General features: G+C 41.4%; 1 protein-coding gene across 2 annotated transcripts in view; it reads left to right on the top strand.

Annotated features, from left to right (window-relative positions):
* ISX (intestine specific homeobox) overlaps positions 1-18,872 on the top strand; it is a 47,782-nt gene extending 28,910 nt beyond the window's left edge. The window contains exons 4-5 of one of the 2 annotated variants that reach the window (XM_019489658.2): positions 7,820-7,936; positions 10,963-18,872. In XM_019489658.2, the coding sequence (XP_019345203.1) occupies positions 7,820-7,936; positions 10,963-11,199 (354 nt within the window). In that variant the 3' untranslated portion in view covers positions 11,200-18,872. The remainder of the gene's footprint in view (positions 1-7,819; positions 7,937-10,962) is intronic. The other variant, XM_019489659.2, reaches the window with a different exon arrangement.
* The last annotated feature ends 1,584 nt before the right edge of the window (positions 18,873-20,456 follow it).

The raw sequence follows: 20,456 nt of genomic DNA, 5'->3' as shown, positions 1-20,456 counted from the left end.
TATAATCATACAATTTTCATATGGTAAGCCAGAGTGGGTACAGTTTGCACTCAGATTTTTTGTAGCATGCTTCTTCATTATAAATGGCAAAAATCCTTCTTTACTGTGTCTCAATATGAAATGGAAAATTCAACTCACAAAAAGTCAATACTAATAATTAGCCATTAATTGATAATTAGTCATCATTGCCAATCCCCTTGACATGATGAATTAACCAAATTTCCTGATTTGGCTTTGTTAGACATTACTTTGAGGCAGCTCAGGGAGCTCTTAACCCTTGGATTGTCCACATATTAAGACATGTAAATGTGTTTTAAGCATCCTTTAGTCATCTCAAAATTACACCATTGTGGGGCAGGTTTAATTCTAATCTGTATTACCCAGTTGATATTCCAAGAATATGTGGCCACTCCCCAGAAATAAAATGCCCAAATTGCAGTCCTCCAGCATCCCAGGATGCATTTGCCCCTCCCCCGCCCTCCTGTTCTGCGTGGGCAATAGGTCTAGGCAAAGCTTCAGGTGGTGATTTGATTCAAAGTAGATTAGGCCCGATTTGGTGGCCGAATCTCCGAATCTGAATCGAATCAGGGGACCAATTTAAAGGTCTGAATCGATTCAAAGCTATCTGAATCTTTTGGAAAAGATTCGGAGAGCTTTGATGATTCAGACAGCAGGGAGCTGCAGCCACTCTGAGCTGGTAAGCATTATGGGCAGGGGAGGGGACCATGGGGGGACCCCTGCCAGCCACCCTGACCCCCCCACTCTCCCAGCCCCCCTGACCTCCACCTGCTCCCCAGCCCCCACAAAGCTGCCCCCCCTGCCCAGCTCAGTACTTTAAATAAAATCCCTGGTGCTCACCAGGAGCTGCCAGGCAGGCGGGGCAATCCCTGATGCCCCCTACTGCCCCATGCTGCATGGGGGGCTCTGCCATGATCTCCCTGACCCCCTCTGTTACCCCAGCCCCCCCATGGGTGCCCCACCCAGGCCAGCTCTGGCCCTTTAAGAAAAAAAAAGCTGAGAAAAGCCCCACACTCACCACTCCTGCAGTGGCCTCAGGGCTTTGGGGGCTCATGAAGAGCCTCCCACAGGGCACAGGGCAGCGGGGGGAAGCAGGAATCACCTCCACCGGCAAGAGCAGTGAGTCCTAGGGCTTTTTCTTTTTTTTTTTTAATTAAAGGGCTGGAGCTGGCCCATGCAGGGAACTCGTGGGGGGGTTGGGGGAGTGAGGGGGGGTTGGGGGGCTTGTGCAGAGCTCCCCGGGCAGCATGGGGCAGTGAGAGGGCAGCAGGGATCGCCCCCTGCCTGGCAGCACCCAGTGAGTCAGGGCTTTTTTTTTGACAAGTGCCAGGAGCTGGGGCAGCCATTGCTAGGCTGGGAGAGTGGGCAGGGGATGGGCCTGGCCTGGCTGATTCAGAGAGCTGGCCAAATCAAATCAGAACAGTGATATGAATCACCGAATCGAATCACTGCCCCCCGAATTGGCCGAATCTGAATCCGAAGTGAATACTAGCCACTTTACACAGGCCTAGTAGGCAACTCACAGTTGTGACTCCTAGTTAGGCCCCCACTCGCCAGCCCTCTAGTGGCAAGTCACAGCTGTGCAAGTTGAGGGCAGTCAGAGAAGGTTTTTAGCCTGAACGTGCAACAACTCTAAACTCAAACAAACACTAATACCAATCAATATTTGAGAAGCTTAAGTGCAGTATGTATCAAAGTCCTTACAGACATCACTAATATGTCTTAGAAACTGTTACTAGCAAGTGGTTGACTTTACAACTGCCAATTGGTCACTTTTAAAAACTATTTATTAATTATTTATTGACTTTTTATAGATGTTGGTTAAATGCACATTCAGTATCTCACATTCCTGTTCTACAGAGTCTCAGAAAATAGATCAAATGGAAACAGCTTATTGCAGTAGCAGTCAGCAACATATTTTGGTGGTGGTACACATTGGTCTAGCTTGGGTCCAAGGCAGGTGGTACTAGAACCCAGTCACTGCTGCTGCTGCTTCTCCCCACTGCCCAGCTGTGGTACAGCATGGAAGAGCTCCCCATTGCCCAGCTGCAGAGCAGTGACATGCAGCACAGCATGAGCAAAGCCCTCACTACTGAACGACACTGAAGCCCCAGGTCTTCACACCAGATGCAGTGGCTCTGTGGGCCAGATATGGCCCACAGGCCATGGGTTGCTGACACCTGCTCTATTGCAAGGATTAGTTCTGTGTCTGATGCTACAGACTGCAGATGTCATGGGCTATATTCTCAGGAGGTGCAAATTCTTCTTCATGTCTCCAATCCAATCTCTCTATATGGTCTGTTCCCAATATTCTGCATAGGCCACTGCTTCTGGTGCTGGTGTTGCCAGATCTTATGGGGTGCATTGTAATGCTACAGGGCATCTCAGGAGATGATCCATGTTTTGCTTCTCCTGACAAACACATTGGCCAGTTGTGCAGAAGCCCCAGGATTTTATGAGGAAGTTGCACTGGCCAAGACTCACTTTCAATCTGTTCAGGCTCCACCATATATGCCATTTGTAGTTGGAGCCAGATGCTAACTCCTCACTGGGGGTAATTCCTCTCCAGATCCATTCAACAGCTTTGTTGCTTAGTTTCTCCCATTCTTTTTGCCAGAGAGTGGTTACAGCTGATTCTGGTGATGTGGTCAATGATATGGTAGAGGACAAAAAGTTCATTTGTCCAAATTAGTGTAGGTAGTTTGACTTTAGTTGAGTTTTGTTGATTTGTCCAAGATGAGGATCTGATCCCTATACTCTCACTGCATGTGAAAGCTGTGTTGCTTACAAGTAACTAGAGGAGACTTCAATATACTTGAAACACTAAATATAGGAAGCCAAACTATGGATAAAGAACCCGTATCTGAATTGGAAGACCCAAGCATTTAGGATGTCATTCAGAGCTCCCTCTAGGATGGGTTTAAGAAGCAGAATGTTTCCATACTTGCCATAGTGGTACAGTCATCTTTGCAAATTATATATCAATTAATCCCAATATAATAAACAAATACAGAAAGCATCTTACTGATTATTAAAAGACTGGGTTTGTTGACTAGCTATACTATTATTTTCCTATATTTAGGTAACAGAAACATTAAAACTGTGAACATCTCTCCATTTACCCACAATGCCCTACCACCATATATAAATGCCAAGATGGGGAAGTAGTTAGTCTGCTGCCGAACACCCAACTGCACAAGATGATGGAATAATTGGCTCCTTAAACAATTATTTATAGTATGTACTAAAAAAGCTGCATTATTATTAGACTTTACCTTAAATGACAAATGCTAGAGGTTTCCCACTGCCAGAATTAAATTGTCCTTCAAAATTCTAGTAATTATATATGACAATTTCTTAACTCAAAGAGTGTTACATCCAACAAAGGGAGTTCTATATTAGACTTCATCTTGACAAATAAAGGGGTATTAATCACAGGATTAAAAATTTCTGGTTGCTTAGGTACAAAGATCACATACATTATGTACAAAGTCAGTAGAGTCTAAACAAGTAATACAGATATTTGATGCCTTAGAAGAATCAATTTCACAAAGAACTCATAAGCCAAATCACCAGGGAGAAAGAATTTAAACAGAAGGATATAACAGATAATAAGGAGACTATCAAATAATATTTCAATAGAGGTTCAAAAAGTCAAAATCCTATAATCAAGTTAAAAACACAAAGAAAGGTTCAAAACCAGGCTGGTCATAGAGGGTTAGTGGAAGTAGCTATAAAAATTATATAGTGTACATACATATACCCACATATATTAAACAAAAAGGGGGATGCTGACAGCAATGCATATAAATGAGAAGATAGACATTGTAGAACATTAATAAGGGAAGCAAAAGGACACTAAAACAAATGTATAACCATCATAGTAAAAGACAATAAGGAAGTATTAAGTTTGAGAACAAAAGGAATCTTAACTATGCAGTTGTTCCATTACTAGATGAAAATGGTAAAATAGTCAATAATTAATGCAGAAAAGGTTGAAATGTTCAATAAATACTTCTGTTCTGTACTTTGGAAAAAGCTAGATGATATAGTCATATCACAGGATGATGATGAAAGACTTTCCACTCCCAACAGTATCTGAGAGGAATGTCAAACAGCAGCTACAGTAGTCAGATATTTTAATACTATCAGGTCCTTAAAAAGCAGACTGAAAAGCTCTTTGGGTCATTAATGTTAATATTCAATAAATCTTGGAACACTAGGGAATTTCCAGGGGACTAGAAGAAAGCTCATGTTGTGCCAATATTTAAAAAAGGGTAAACAGGATGATTGCTTAATTATGGGTCTGTCAGCTTGACATTGATTCCTGGCAAAATAATGGAACAGCTGATATATGACCCTATTAATTAGGAATTAAAGGAGGGTAATATAATTAATACCAATCAACATGAGTTCATGGAAAATATATCATGTCAAACTAACTTGGTATCTTTTTTTATAAGATTACAAGTTTGATTGACAAAGGTAATACTATTGAAGCGATTAAATTTTTGTAAGGCATTGCATATGATAATACCTAACTTTTGGATTAAGAAACCAGAATGATACAAAATCAACATGATGCACTGTTCAGTGTATTAAAAACAGTGTGTCTGATACTTTTCAGAATGTAACAGCAAATGTGTAAGTCATCATCAAGCATTTCTACTGAGGTTCAGCAAGGACTGGTCACTGGTCTTATGCTTTTAACTTTTTAATCAGTGAGCAGTAATATCTTTTCTGATAAAAGTGCAAAGATGAAACAAGGATGAGGGATCCATAAATAATGAAGCAGCTAGGTCACTAATACAAAGCAATCTGGATTGCTTGGTAGTCTGGGTTCAAGAAAATAGCAAATGTAAGGTCAGGCATTAAGAAACAAATAATATAGGCCACCCTTCCAGAATGTGGGAACCCATGCCTGTGAAAGATTTGGGGCTCATGTTCGACAAATCAGTTGAACCTAAGTTTCAAGTATGATTCTGTGATCAAACAGGCTAATGAAATTCTTGGATATCTGAGCAGGAGATCTTCAGCTAGGAGCAGGGAGAAGGCATCATCTCTGTATTTAGCATTCAAGAGGTCACTACTGTAATACAGGATCCAGTTCTAGTGTCTAGACTTCATGCAGGATGTAAAAAAAATTGAAAAAGTTTCAGAGAAGAGCCATAATAAGGGCCAGAGGGTTGAAAAACCTATCTTTCAGTGAAAGACTCAAGAAGCTTGAGCTGTTTATTTTAGAAAAAAGAAGGCTAATGAGTGACTTGGTCACAGTAGAGAAATTAACTAGATGGTGGATAGCTATTTGATAATAGAGGGCTACTTGGTGTAAAATGCAAAGGGCTAATAAGATAGATCGGCTGAAAGTTGAAGTTAAATAAATTCAGTCTGCAAATAAGATATAGATGTTTAACTGTGAAATTACCCAGGTGAATAACTGAGCTGTGAGTGTGGTGGATTCCCCATTACTAGAAATTTCAAAATCAGGATTGGATTTTCTTTAAAAGATGTATTCTAGCTGAACCATACCTATTGGACTTGAAGGAGGAATTAAATCAGGTAAATGGATTGTCCTTTGTTATGCAGGAGGTCAGACAGTAGTTTCCTCTTACCTTAAAACCTAGGAATCCAAGAATACATCTTTGCCTGCTGAGTTTGGAAGGACCACTTCAAAGACTGAGATTCAGTCTCCATAACCCCTTTTGTTCTTGAGCACATTAACAGTGCAGAAAGTGGCCATTTTATGGTACTTTCTATCATATGAACCCTGTCCACTAGGAACTGAATTGAGTCATTTCAGACAGACTAAGCAGTTATAAACCCCATCTAACCTCAAATAAACAAGGCTGTTCTTTCTATAACCTCAGGCACTTCTGGCTAATAGCAACATAACAGACACCAAACGTTCCAATTAGTTTCTGGGTAGGAGATGCAAAAATAATTTAGCCATTAGTCATTGGATTTAGAAAGAAATTCATATTCAAATACTTTTGGTCACTAACATTTTATACCCAATTGGAACCATTTACCTAGAAAGACAAGGCTTGCATTTCACCAACAAGCTTTTGAGTCATTCAGTTATACGAGAAGGGGTGAGCTTAAATGTTCAAAGTAATGCATTAAATGAAACACTCAGGTACACTCTTTTGATTGTACATAAATATGTAGGCAAGTCTCTGCATCTAGCCTGAAAGGTCAAATCAGCTAGCAGGCCAAAACTTCTTGGGAAAAATTAAGAGTTTCTTGTTTAGAACAGAGCAGTAAAAGTATTGAAATCACCCAAGTGATTTCTGTATGTCAATATGGCTTAATTACAACACTAGACAGCACTCTACTGAGACATCCTGTGGCCACTCCATGATATCTCCAAGCCTGGAAGTGGTATGCATATTGATAAGCTTTGCATCTCCAGTTTGGGAAGAAACATGCTCAGAGTGGGTATGATATACCTCAGTACAGCACTACTGGGCTTAATATTTAAGTGATATAGATAGGGACATCCTGAATTCATGGTGGAAGTGGGTTGCACAGCAGCTCCTTTAGTCTTGCAGGTGCCCCCCACACACCGCTCCCCCATTGCTGATTGGCTATGGGGCCCTGGTGGACCTGCTGCATGTTGTTGACTGACCAAGAGGCAAAGATGGTAGTATTTTTATTTAAAACTGCAGTTTTCACCTCCCTGCCCATTAGAAATGAGTGGCAAGGCTCCTCTGCCAATCAGCAGTGGGGACATGCATGGGAACCTGTAAGATTAAAGGAGCTGCCATACAGTCCACTTCCGCCATGAATTTGGTAGATACCTAGATATAGAAGTACCCTTCAGAACCTAAATCTTGCCATTAAGTTACACAAGTGATTTTGAAAATGTTACCTGGTAAGTAACAGGTAATTTACCCCTTAATCTGCATTAAAATAGGCTAATGAGCACTAAAGCACATGTGTAGATGCACCCTCTGTGGTGGACAAAAATTACAGCCATTCTTCCAATGACAATATCTCTCACTAAGCACAAGGTCTCTAGGGGTTTTCCCTTTTACTTCTAGTAAGGTGATAGGAGATCTTGAAAAAGCTGAAGCTTAGTAGCAATTAGAGGCATGCTGACAGTTGTTTATTTCAATGCTTTTCCCGAAGGCTGGGTTCTCTAGTAGCAATGCTCTTTTTTTCCAGGCAACATAAGAATGAGTGAAGGACTTGCTGGAGGGTTCAGTGTGGTGATCTCCTACTTCATAGCAGAAGTGTTAACAATTGAGCTATATTGATGTCACAATATTTTACCGAGCGTTGCAGACTCAACTAATTGAGTCTGCTGAAGTGCGGTAATTACCATGCTCCAGCAGCCTCCTGCATCTCACGTATCAGCATCCTCACACTTAAAAATGGTAGCAGGGCTGCTTGAACTAAAGCTTGTAGAATGAGCTTTAGTTCAAGTGCCTCCACCACCATTTTGAAGTGAAGGGATACTGATACATGAGACACTGTGGTGCTTAAATTAGAATGGCTCTTAGAGCCTCTCTAATTAAAGCACCACCCCCAGAGTATGTGTAAAAGTACCCTGGAGGTACTAAATTTTATGCACGTTAGCAAAAGTGCATTCATGAATGTGCCCAGAGCCTGTACATTATGTAGAATAGTGGGTACAATGGGAAACCAAATTATTTTCCTTAGGTTCTGCCACTGGCCCTCCAAGCTCATTATTTTCCATTAAACGGTTAAAAAATATGGTTGTAAAAATTTCCTTTTACATCTCATACTCATTCCATGCCTTAATTTGCTTTCTCCCTTCTCCTCATTGTGCACCCAGATCTGGTTCCAAAACCAGCGAGCAAAGTGGAGGAAACATGAAAAATTTGGCAATTTTGGTGGACTCCAGCATCTAACAGAAGTCAATTTCATTCCTGCTCCAAAGTCAGAAATTTCAGTGAGTACTGAGGCCATTTGTAGAGGACCTAAGAGAGAGAATCACCCTTTTCTGTATCATTCCCTTGCTCAGGTAATACCCAAGGAAAAGGAAAGAAAAGGAGCATCACTGTGACTCAGACATAGAATCATAGAACATGTCCCACTGTGTAATCAAGTTTTTTTATTTATAGAAAGATATTTTGCCATTGTTCCAGAAATTAGATCAATTCTGTGGACATGTGATGAGATGTTTCTGTATGGAAAGGTTTGTTTCTTTGTCATTTCCTCCAAAGTCTTTCCCTCCAAAACTGTGCGCTGGACCAACTGGTCCCTCCAACTGTACCTTAGCTGGACAGAGGAACAGTAAAGACAAACATCATTATCTATTTCTATTGCCATGGCACCCAGGAGTCCTAATCGTAGATCAGAACTCCATTCTGCTAGGCAATGTACAAACATGGAACGAGACAGCAGTTCCTGCCTGAAGAGATTACAAGCTAAATATACAAGAAGATACAACAGGTGGATACAAAAAGTAAGACAAGGGAGTACAGGGAAACAACACTAGAAAGTGCGATAGGAAACAGACCACTGGCAGCTTAATCATTGTCAACTTTTTTGAAAATATCAAGTAAAGGAGAGTTTTTAGGTGAACTGGGAAAATGTGGTAGCTTTGCTTATATTTACAGGAGCTTCTCCCAAGTACGAGTGGCAAGATGAGAGAAAACACACAAATACTACCGTATGTTTTCACATACAACATGCACCTTTCCCCCAGAAATCAGCCCCCTAAAATTGGGGTGCATGTATTATGAAGGGATGCTGATTTTCTGCCCAGGGTAGAAGCACCCCACTTTGATCTCTGCCCTACAGTGCATCAGCTATAGCATTACTATTTAGGCAACTAAGGGAGTCAGTTGACATTATGCCTTGTTGTTCTTCATTCCAGAGGTATTAGCAATCATTTCTCCTTTTTTAATAGTCTTGATGTTCCATAAGCTAACCTTTCTTAGGACAATGTTGCTGTCTGCTAAAAACAAGGCATATATTATATTCCAAGGTGTAGTATATGCAAGAAAATATGGTATTTTAAATACTTATTAACAGGTGAGCAATGGAGGCTGGCATGGGGAAAGGAGGCAGGAGTGTGGATATGAGAAAAAGAGAAAGTACTCTGTTTTAGCTACAATGAGCTCAAACTAGTCATCCACAATGCACTATCAGAGAGAAAGATTTTACTTTGGATAAAGGAGGTAGGCTTAGTGTTGAGAAGAAAATCTGTGAGATGTCAGCATAAAAGGCAATTTAACTTGTATTTAAGGATCAGCTTATCCATAAATAAATTGTTGAGAGAGAAGAGAAGGAGCCCTATCAGACTGCCAATGAAAGATGGAGTGGAGTGGGAGGATGAAGTAGGTCCACCAAATCACAGGCTGAAAGAATGATTTTGAGGTAGGTGTCACAGAAACCAAGGAGAAGGACAAGACTCCAAAAAGAAGAGAAGTATTACTTATGGTGTCAGAGGCAGCTGATAAGTGGAGGAGAAAGTGTAACGAGCACTGGTTATAAACTTTGGCTAGGAAGAGTTCATCCAAGACTTTGATTAGAGAATTTTCAGTGGGGTACATAGAACAGAAGCTGGATTTAAGAAGGCCTAGGAGGAGGAATCCCAGACAGACACTGTAAAGGAGGGTATTCCAAAAAGATGACAGGGTGAGGGGAATAGGAATTAATTTCCTCCCCTTGAGGACTGAATATGCTGTCTCAGTGGGACTCAAGCTTTTCATGTCAGTTCATAGATTTCATAGACAGTAGGGCTGGAAGGGACCTTGGAAGATCATCGAGTCCAGCCCCCAGCCCCAGGGGCAGGAAGTCAGCTGGGGTCATAGGATCCCAGCAAGATAAGCATCCAAATTTGTCTTGAAGGTGTTCAATGTAGGTGCTTGAACCACCTCCAATGGCAGGCTATTCCAGACCTTGGGGACTCAGACAGTAAAGAAATTCTTCCTTATGTCCAGCCTGAAATTGTCTTGCAGAAGTTTATAACCATTTGACCTTATCATCCCTTGGGGCGCTCTGGTGAACAAACTTTCTCCCAAATACTGGTGGTCACCCCTGATAAACTTATAGGTGGCCATCAGATCACCCCTGAGCCTGTGCTTTTCCAGACTAAAGAGCCCCGTAGCTCTCAGCCTGTCATCGTAGGGTCTGCTTCCCTGACCTCTGATCATGCGCATGGCTCTTCTCTGGACTCTCTCAAGCTTCTCCACATCCTTTTTGAATTGTGGGGCCCAAAACTGGACACAGTACTCCAGCTGCGGCCTCACCAAGGCTGAGTACAAGGGGAGAATGACATCCTTGGATTTGCTTGAGAAGCATCTATGGATGCAAGCCAGCATTTTGCTCGCTTTACTAGCTGCAGCATCACACTGAAGCCTCATGTTCATCTTGTGGTCAATAATGACTCCCACGTCTCTTTCTTCTGTAGTGCTAGCCAGCATAGCACTGCCAAGCCTATAAGGATGCTGCAGGTTTTTCCTCCCAAGGTGGAGAACCTTGCAGTTCACTGGCACATTGAAGCTTGAGCAATCATTTGAGTAGAAGTTAGTAGAACCATATTTGAGGAAAGGACTAGATGCATAACTTGGTTTTGGCAATCACCATACCATAATTCTTGGGACACTCATTGTCTCCCTCTTATATCCAAACCTGTTAAACTGGCTTGTTCTTTTTGCCTTAATATTGTATCCTTCCTAAGGCTGAAATGGATAGAGTTATCCAGGCTGGATCATGGTACCACTCTCCTTCAGAAGTCTTCCAATGACTAGCACAAGAGGTTTGGAAGTTTGTTTCAGTCCCTGAGTGACTGCTTGTCACACTGTTTTAAGGAGCCTGTTTAGAAGTACTCTCTGAAACTTAGCTTTTTATTGCTTAACACTGGGGAAATTCATAAGGCAAGTCCCTGGCTGCTCATAAATTATATCTAACTAAAGGTCTGCATTGATTTTTCTAAAATGTCTCTTCTGTTTTTTCACTTTCTAACAGGGTTCCAGCCTGATGCCCAGAAAGCTTCCCAGCACAGGACCTCCCCTTGGGTATTACTCAGCAGTTCCAGGACTTGTGACATCAGCCTGGTTGCCCAATGCATTTTCTTTCACATCCCTGCAAATGGACCCACAACCCTTCCCTAAACCATATTTGCTCATTGACTACTTTCCTCAATGTGGCATCCTTCCTACCCATAAGATGGAATGGAGCAGAATTTGTGCCAGTTCCACATAGAAGAGGAGGAGAAAAAGGAGACATGGAGGACTCTAGAAGCACCCTTTGGTTGTCCTGGCAAATAATATTTGTGGGCAGATGGGGTTCTCTTTAGAACAAGCCTACCCAGACTTTGAGTCTGAGGTCTGATGTCAGTTTGGTATAGTAATAATACCATAGCAGAAGGCCAAACCCCCACTCAGCCCTGGAAAGAGTTCATTAATCATCCTTATAAACTGCCTACACTATTGAAACAATCTGACTTTCCTAAAGGGATAATGCATTGAATAGTCCTGCTGAAGAACTGAGACTTTACTTCATCCTGAGAGAGAGACTGGGTGATCTTATTGCAATAAGAGTGAACAATGAGACTATAGTAAATAGAACTGGTGTCTAACCAAAGTAGCATACCTGAGCAAATACAGGTCTCTTTCCTTGCATATATTGCATTGTTCCTGGTTCACTGGGTGTGGACAAAGAGAGAATGTAGGTCAAAAATCAAACTTAACCTTTAAGGAACTTGTTTTTTGAAGAGTGGGTGGTCTTGGCTTGCTTGTTGTATTTGGCCTGGAATAAAGGGGCACAGGTACCACTTGTGTTTGAGTATAACAGTCTGAGAAAAATATCTGCATTGAGTACAATATTTGGTATTACAACCTCTGGTAGCAAGAAAATCCTTTAGATAGTTCATTAAAATGTTTAAAAGGAAACATCTCTTTATGACCTAAATTAAGGAAGTACTAAAACCCCACCAAAAACAAAAAGAGATGAGCCAATTGAATTAATCTACTATACATAGGTCATGTCTACACATTGCCCATATGGCAATGCCATTACTGTGCCGTACACGTGTTGCACTATTTTTAGCAGCTACTTTGCCATAGTGGCACGCTATAACAGGGGAGTGCGCCACTATGGTGAAGTAGCTACTGGTCACGTGTAGACACCTGTGGACGCTATGTTGCCATAGCACATCTCTATGGAGATGTAGAGTCATGTGTAGATGCACCCATAATACGATGACTTAATCCCAGTTAAGTACAGATCAAAAACAGGGCGGGCTTAATTGGTTATGAAATGTCTGTTTGCCTTATTATTTACATAATATTACCCTACTCCAAACCACGTCATTTTCTCCTTCTTATTAGAATTACAATACCACTTACACTGACATCTGTGGCAAGAGGCGTTGGATTGTGGGTGGGATTTTGGACTTCCTTAAACGCCTGTCAAACTGATATGTAATGCCATCTTCATCAATTATCTACACTGTCAGTATTGAACCCTAAAGTAATCTTTAGGGTGTCACTGGCCACAAATTAGTGACCTCTCTCCTAGAGGCATCACTTATAGAAGCAGAAGCTAGTTAACACTATTCAAGAGTAATGGGAGCTGTTGCCAGGTAATCTGTAGCAGTGGTAGCACCCTTGTGAGCATGTAGGGGTAGGTTGATTATCCTAAGTAGACTGCATATTTAAAAATGCCTCTGGACAGACAGACATTGCCTGTATTTCAGATTTCTTGTGGCCACTGCCTAGTACCCATATACTAGATCATGCTGGAGTGGTAGTACCTGCTGTCTGCTACCTAGATTTGCCCCATGTACTGAGACTTACACTGGGATCTATAAAACATTGGCCAACACCTTGGCCAGAGGATCAAAAACATGTCCTTCAGCAGTGCAGCTTTATTCCTTTCTCATCAGGACTGAACTGCATTTCTCCAAATCAAATAAATTCAATAAATAAATGAGATATGCCTGATCCCTTCCTGACACTGGGGGTCTCTTGCAGGTATCACTTTCAGCTCAATTACTTGTTCTCCTTTCATCTGCAAACCAGGAGACCTGCCAGCTATTATCTGCTTTCTGGCATCACCTAGGAGGAGATAATTAGTCACAAATGGGATCTAACTCCCTTAATATTGCACCCTAGGAAACGTTCCACAGAATCATGTCAGGTTAACAAAATCTTCTGATGAAAACCTGATAAGTTTCTTGTGCATCTTCCCAGCAACCCACTTACTGGGTTGACTAATCTAATACTTTTCAGCACAAGGGCGCTTTCCCTACTATTCAACTTTAATTTTCTATTTGTCAGTTTCATCCTTTAATCCTACTTAACCCCTTGTGCCATGCCTCATTCCTTCCCCTTCTAGGGCCCTGTTGTTTTCCATCTGCACATTGAGTAGTAGCATCCTGCATAAACAGACCTGTCAGCTTCAGTGGGACTACTCATCTTCATGCCTTCACTTTGTACACACCTCAGGTACTTCAGAGTTATCATGTTCCCCTGATTTGTTGTTTAGCTAATCTGTATATCTCGTTCTTTTAATCTTTCCTCATAAATCCCTCCAGCACATAGATGAAATTCTCAACTGGATTGAAAACAATTGGATTGATGACCAAGGTCAGAGAACAGCCATAAATAAGCACAGATCAGGAGGGAGGGAACAGGTACAAAGTACAAGAAAGACAGTAAATACAACCAAGGAGGAATGGGATGAGTAGAGTGTAGCAGGTTCTGGTGCTGAGGCCAGTTTTGTTAACACATCAGTCATGTAGAAGAGGACATGTTCTGTAAAACTGCAGAGACCATGGAAGATGAAATGGCCATGCCAGTACTGGGGGAAGAAGACTGGGCTTAAAAATAGAATATATAATCAGGTTCTGGGGTTACTGGTGTTTTATGCACACGCTTTAAGGTAGAAAACATGCTGTACCTCAACCCTAACTTCACACGGTGAATGCAGCGAAGGAGGCCTTTGAGTCATTACAGGGTTTGTTCTGTGGATGCAGTTTGTCATTTCACTGAGATCTGCAGAACCCAAGGCCTTAACAGAAAGCTCTGTGATTTCATGAGGGCTTTGTTGTTTTTTATATTATTACTCCCAAAGTCCAATCAGAATTATGGTGAGGAGGTCACAGAGGCTTCTGCCTGGCCTGTAAGCTCATGTATGTAGACACCAAAGACCTTGGGGCAAGGGGATCTACAGTTTAGAGAAACTGAGGAATCAATCCTTTTCTGGTCTATATGCTGCTGCCTGCTTCAACCTATAATTAATGACTCCCTTTTCATTCCCTTCCCTAGTTTGTATTCTGAACCACATATCCTAGCTGTCTGCAGACTGTCATTCCACTCCCTTCCTCCATTACCTAACATATCTCCTTGGCAAAGCAAATACAGCAGGCCACACCTAAACAAGTCATACATGCCTATTCACTTTCTTTTTTCTCCTTCCATTTCCCTCGTTTTTTTATCTTGAGAAAATTACACCCCTTTCAGATACAATTTATAGACCAGGCACCAAATTATGCTCTGTCTATGTACCCCGTGAAGTCATGAAAGTTGAATGAATGCAAACAAGGGACCGATCCAAAGCTTATGGAAGTCAATGGGATATTAAAATGGACTTTGTTCAGTCTGTGGGAGCAACTTTTGGGAAAAGCAAGCAACCAGTTACAGTCCTGCCTCTACCAGCACTTCCTCCATCTTTGTGTTACTCAGCTTCCTCTTTTTTATCATCTTTTGTCCCGCAATCAATTTTTAACTTGTTTCCATAGCATTTCACAGTTTCTTGCCTTTGATTTTGTTGAAATCAGTCATTTATAGTGTCTGTTCAAGGGTATCCATATCATCTAATGTTGTTTCCAAGTGAATAGCAATATAATCTCAGCCTCTGGCCTCTTGAAAATCCAGCCGAATAAAAGGGGTGGGGAAGGAAAATGGATTTCATTCGAGCCCTTCAGAATCAGTGGTTGCTCAACAGAGCAAACTCCAGAATTGTTTCATGTATATGATCAAATATGAACCCAGTGTCAAATCTGCAGGGGATTTTAGATTAAATGTTTTAAAATAAACTCAGATAGATTTTTCTTTATCAGCTCAAATAAAAAAAATAATCCCTTGTTTCAAAGTAGCAAAGAATTCATCACTCTGACACTTGTTTTCATAAAAATTTCAGAGAGAATGCCCCCTGCGGAACAGCTTGCATTGGCTCTGAGCCTGCTACACTTCCTGGGACCAGCATTTGAAATCGTCCAGGTTGGGATGCTCAAATTATCCAGCAGCCTAATGAAAAACATTACAGACTATTGGACAGGCTCTTTGTGCCAGAAATCCAGAGTACCTGTCCCGTACTCCTGCATTTTAAATGGACCAATAACCTTATGCTTCGCTATTGCTTCCAGTGTGTTTACCAGGCAGCTAATGTCAAGTTTACAGGGCAGCAGTTCCCTTAATCCTTCCTCATTCTTTGATTAAATATAGATGCTGCTATTTATGGCCCTCGAGACCCAGGGATTTGTCAGCCTTTAACAGGTTGAAGCACTCTTAATAGCTGAATTGGCCATTTCATCTGCTACAGTACAATAGGAAAAACTAATTTAACACTTCTTCTTTCTCACCAGGAAACCTGTTCCTGTCTCTGGGAGGTTACCTTCTGCTTCATTTGTGTCCACTGAGGCAAAGAAATTATTTAGGACCCTCAACAATATCAACTTTGTCTGTCACTAATTTGCCTTTCTGGGCTCTTGGCCATCCTGCTGACCCTATTCCTGTCTGTTGTTTACCACATGCATTAACAGAAAAGCTGCTGCTGCTTCTTTCCTTACTTTGCTCAATTAATTTTGTTCTCCTACTTTTAAATTTGTGAGTAAGCCTGCATAATTGTGCAAAGGACTATGGTATTGTAAAGCAGTCAAGCCCCAGCAATGCTTGATCATACTGAGAAAGCAGACAAACCTCAGTGAAGTTGGTATATTCATAAGTGGAAGAAAAGTAAGTGGGATGTGGGGGAGAAATAGAGCATCTACTTCTCCATTGTTAATACTTTGGCCAAAGTATAGAAAGATGTATGTCGTATCAGGCATAGGACCCCAGATCTGAGGTATCCAACACCTTGCTGGAGGAAGGGGAAAGCTGGACAACATAAAGTATGTTTCCTTAAGTCACAATTTCCAATCTGGATGAGTGACCCCTTACTGATAAAACTGAAAAACCGGTGAGACTGGGAGCCTGGCACTTTCCATTATGCAATCCTGTTTTCTTTTATGTATAACTGTGCCAAACTTTAAGCACCCCAGATGGCATTTTCCAAACACTGTGGTTGCATCTACACAAGATGCTTACTGCGCAGTAGCTCGTTACTATTGTGCAGTGACATCATGGGCCGCAAACTGTGGCACAATGCTACTGCGCAGTAGTAACAAGCTACCACATAGTTAGCATCACCATAAAGCCATGCAGGGATACTACTGTGCAGCAATGCTGCTTACTGTGCAGTTGTTTAGTACTTGGGTATGGAAGTACTAAATGACTGTGCAGTTTGCATCTTGTGTAGACGTGGCCTGTGTCTGCCTCAGGCAGCTTATTTTTTCCTCAGGTAAATGATTCAGACCTTTCTGAGAACAAGGCTAGGGGGAAAAGCATTGTTTTGCCCCTTTTTAAAAACTCTGGTGACTTTTTCTTAAACAGCTCTACCTCTCCCGTCCTTTGGAATAAATGTTCAAAATCTGATGGTCTCCATGTCAGAGACATGCCTCTTTTTATCCCCATGAAAAATCACCAACTTTGGTCTTGTTATAAACATTTGGAAAATTGAAGTTAGCACATGCACACAAGATATTTCTTTGTTTTTAACAGCTAAGTTCCCTAAAGATGCCATCCCCTTCAGGAATGCTCTAGCCCAGTGATTTTCAGCTTTTTTAGAGTCAAGGCAACCCTCGTTAGATTCAAGGCACTCTTTGGAAAATGCCACCTCTGAGCTTTCACTCATTTTTTGACTACAGAAAAAGGCTAGATCAATTCTTCTGTCACAAAGAACTCAGGCAGACCACAACAGGTCATAATGATTTTGACACTATGGATTCCTACTTGAAAACTCTGGGTTTATCTTGTGAATCATGTTTGCACACCTAACAATGCTAACAATGCATGGCAACCCATAATGCCCTTGAAAGGATCTCAAGGTGCCCCAGGGTGCCACATCACCCTGGTTGAGAATCACTGCTCTAGCCTGAAGTCTGAGTAGGACTTCCCTTGGACTTATATAGCTCAGGACTGCTATTATTGATGCTAGGTTTGGGCAGCTGAAGTAAGAACAGTGACCCTGTCTCTGCTGTTCAGTCAAGTAACTCTTCTCCACACATGGCACAAGCAGAAGAGAGGAGGAAGATGCTGATTTGAATGCAGAGGGCATATGAGCCTGATATCTGGGGTGGACTGTCTTTGAAAGGGAAACTGGGACTTGAGACTGAGAGAGAAGGAAACTGGAGCAAGGCGTTAAGGTGAGACCAAGACTAGCTGGGCAGGGGAACTTGGATTATGAGTGCCTGGGCAAGGAAACTGAGGAAGAGAAAGTGTGAGATGGGGAGAGGAAGGTTGGGAGAAAGAACTGGAACCAGCTACACAAAAGCCTGGAACCAGGAGCCAGCAAGGGAGGTCATAAAGATGGAAAGTGAAGGCCATCCCTGCCTCTGCCCACAGGTGGATCTACGATTTTGAAAAGCAGGGTGTCAATGGTGTGGTGCATAGCAACACATTTTTCTCCCATTAAAGAGAAACTAGACACTTTACTAAAATGTTCAGAGCTCAGTGGTATATTATTAATTTAAGATGAAAGCAAAAAAAAAATTACAACTTTATTGGAATGTGCACTAATTTGCTAGATTATATATTAAATTTAAAAAGCACAACAAACTAGGCAAAATAGTCAAAAGATACTGTTTCATTGACCCTATAGTCATTATAGTTAAACGTATATCTTATGCACAGTACATCCAACACTTCAGTATTAACCATTTGCACACCTGAGTTAATATGACACGTCTGAATTAAGATTTTTAGCTAGAACTAAAAACAGTCTGCATGGCTGTGAAACAGAAGAGACATTACCAGGAATGGCTAACAGACAGTAACATTGCAGAAGAAAGGATAACTTGATTAATGGAACATCAAGGCCATTAAAAGGAGAGAGGGTCATTAGCATCTGAGATTAGCAGTAATCAGGTACATTATAATGAGCAATGAAGTCAGCCCTGCCTGAACAGAAATGCTGCTGCCCCTCCCAAACAGTTGATTTGATTTCTGCCCCACACAAACTTTAAAAGAGGGGATGTGACTGCACCACTGCATTATGCTCCCCGCCCCCAGATCTGCCCCTGCCTCTGCCACCAGGTTCCAGGGTGATGCTGGGCAGGCCAGTTGGGCCAGATTTTCCTAAGGGGGTCGCTAATTGCATGTTCCTCATTTTCTAGGTGCCTGATTCAGTCAGATCTGCAGCACTACTAAGAACCCACAGCTGCAACTGAAATAATGGGTGCTGGCCTTCAAACATACGAAGCACCATATAACATCAAGTAGTCTAAAACATAAAGGCTTTGGTTTCTCAGATTGCGCACTGACAATTAGAAGAACATTTTGACCCTCATCTCTTTGCAATTTGGTTCGCCTTCTGTTAAATGGGGATACTATCTCCTGCTCCCAAAGAGGGTTGTGAAAATAAATGCATTGACTGCCTGTCTTGTATGCATACCAGCCCAGCCTCTGGCTTCTTTACTATTCATTCCATTCAAAAAGAGCACACACCAACTGCAGAGGCTTCCTCAGCCTGACGAAGGGTTTTTAAACCTGAAAGCTTGCTAATTTTTTTTTCCCCAACTATTTAAGTCAGTCTAATAAAAGATATTAGATTCACTCGAAGAACCTTGTCTTGATATTTAGGAAACACTCCAATGCTGTAATTATGAGCCACGTAGAGAAGCCCCCAAGAAAATGAATAATTTGGTCTTCAGAGCAGCAGTTGAATTGTTCGAAGTAAATAAGATTAGGGGAGTGTACTGAACAAGCAGAAAACAGAACACCAAGAGCTACTCTTTCAGCAAATACAGGCCATTCTATGAAGCCAGGGAAGCAAAGTCCCATAGAAAAAATAGTATACAGAATCATGACATAAAAGACTGTTTTGTAATGAATATGTAAAGGGAAGATAAATGAAGATTGTTTGGGCAGCCTTTCTAGCTTTTCAGTGCTTGACTCACAACATTAATGATGTTCTCTTGGCACAGTTTTTGTCTGTATAATATATGTGAACCCTGCAAGAAGCAATGAAGAAAGCACCACAATTATTTCCTGCTCTTGTGAGGAGTTGAGCACCCACACTTCTTATTGGCTCCAATGCAGTAGATTGGACAGCCTGCCCCAGAAGTTACATTATAGCCCTGTCTAGGATTCTGTTACTGGTTCTTAGTATATTTTTTTCCTTAAAGGAGTCTTCCATACTCTTTAAGACCAAAGATTATCCTGTTGGTAACGCTGGCTATTTTTATAGATGTTTGAGAATGTTTTTTTTTCTATTTAATCGCTTCTTTTAAACAATCAATAAAACAGGGAAATGTGGGATTCCACGCAGGTTATGCACACAGAAGCATGCTTATACAAGCTGTGTGGAACAAAGGCAGAAGCGTACAGGAACAGAAAGGACCACAAATGAAATGGAAGCAAAACACAAAAAGCTTGGTGATCTCCAGTTAGGCAAATTAAGACACACCACTGTACCCTGCTGAATCTCTCCTGGATATATTAATTGGTTCCAGTATTCAGTGAAAGAGGCAAATGTGATCCTAGGATGTATCAAGTGAGGTACTTCCAGTAAAGGAAATTGGGAGGTAGTAGATAAAGGAAATAGGAGTAATATTAATAAGAAAGTGATAGCAAACTATAGGAACAGGAATGTATTAATGTAATTGCACAGGATACTGATTCCACCTCAGTTGGAAATGCTCTGTACAGTTCTGTGTCTCCCCTGACTATTGACACTGCCAAGTCTTTGGAGCAAGGATTAAACCATTTTTCATACAGTGTCAGCACAACGGACACCCAGATCTAAGCAGAGGCTTCTAAAACCGATTGCATACATGTAACACTGCATTCACCAAAGAGCATGGTCAAGAGGAACCGTAGGGCTACAAAATTAGTTTGCATTCTTTTTCGTCAAATCCCCAGAACAGCTGTCACTAAGCCACATGTAGGGAATGAGGACAAAAAATAAATGAAATAAAACAGATTAGAATGCCTTAATTAAAAGATAAACACAACCCAAATCAAAGTAATCAACAGTAGTTCAGCTCTGATTGAATTTTATCATCAAGAATGCTGCTGCTGTTCTCCCTTCTTCCCAAGCCTGGGAGCTCCAGAGGGGGAATTTTCCTGATCAGATTTCACATTTAGTTGGATTAGTTTTGGAATCTTGTTAAAAACTTTACAGATTAGATCAAAATC

Source organism: Alligator mississippiensis, chromosome 4 (genome assembly GCF_030867095.1).
Source record: "Alligator mississippiensis isolate rAllMis1 chromosome 4, rAllMis1, whole genome shotgun sequence".
Lineage (NCBI taxonomy): Eukaryota > Metazoa > Chordata > Crocodylia > Alligatoridae > Alligator > Alligator mississippiensis.
The sequence above is the reverse complement of the archived record's forward strand: the minus strand, read 5'-3'. Positions and strand labels throughout refer to the sequence as shown.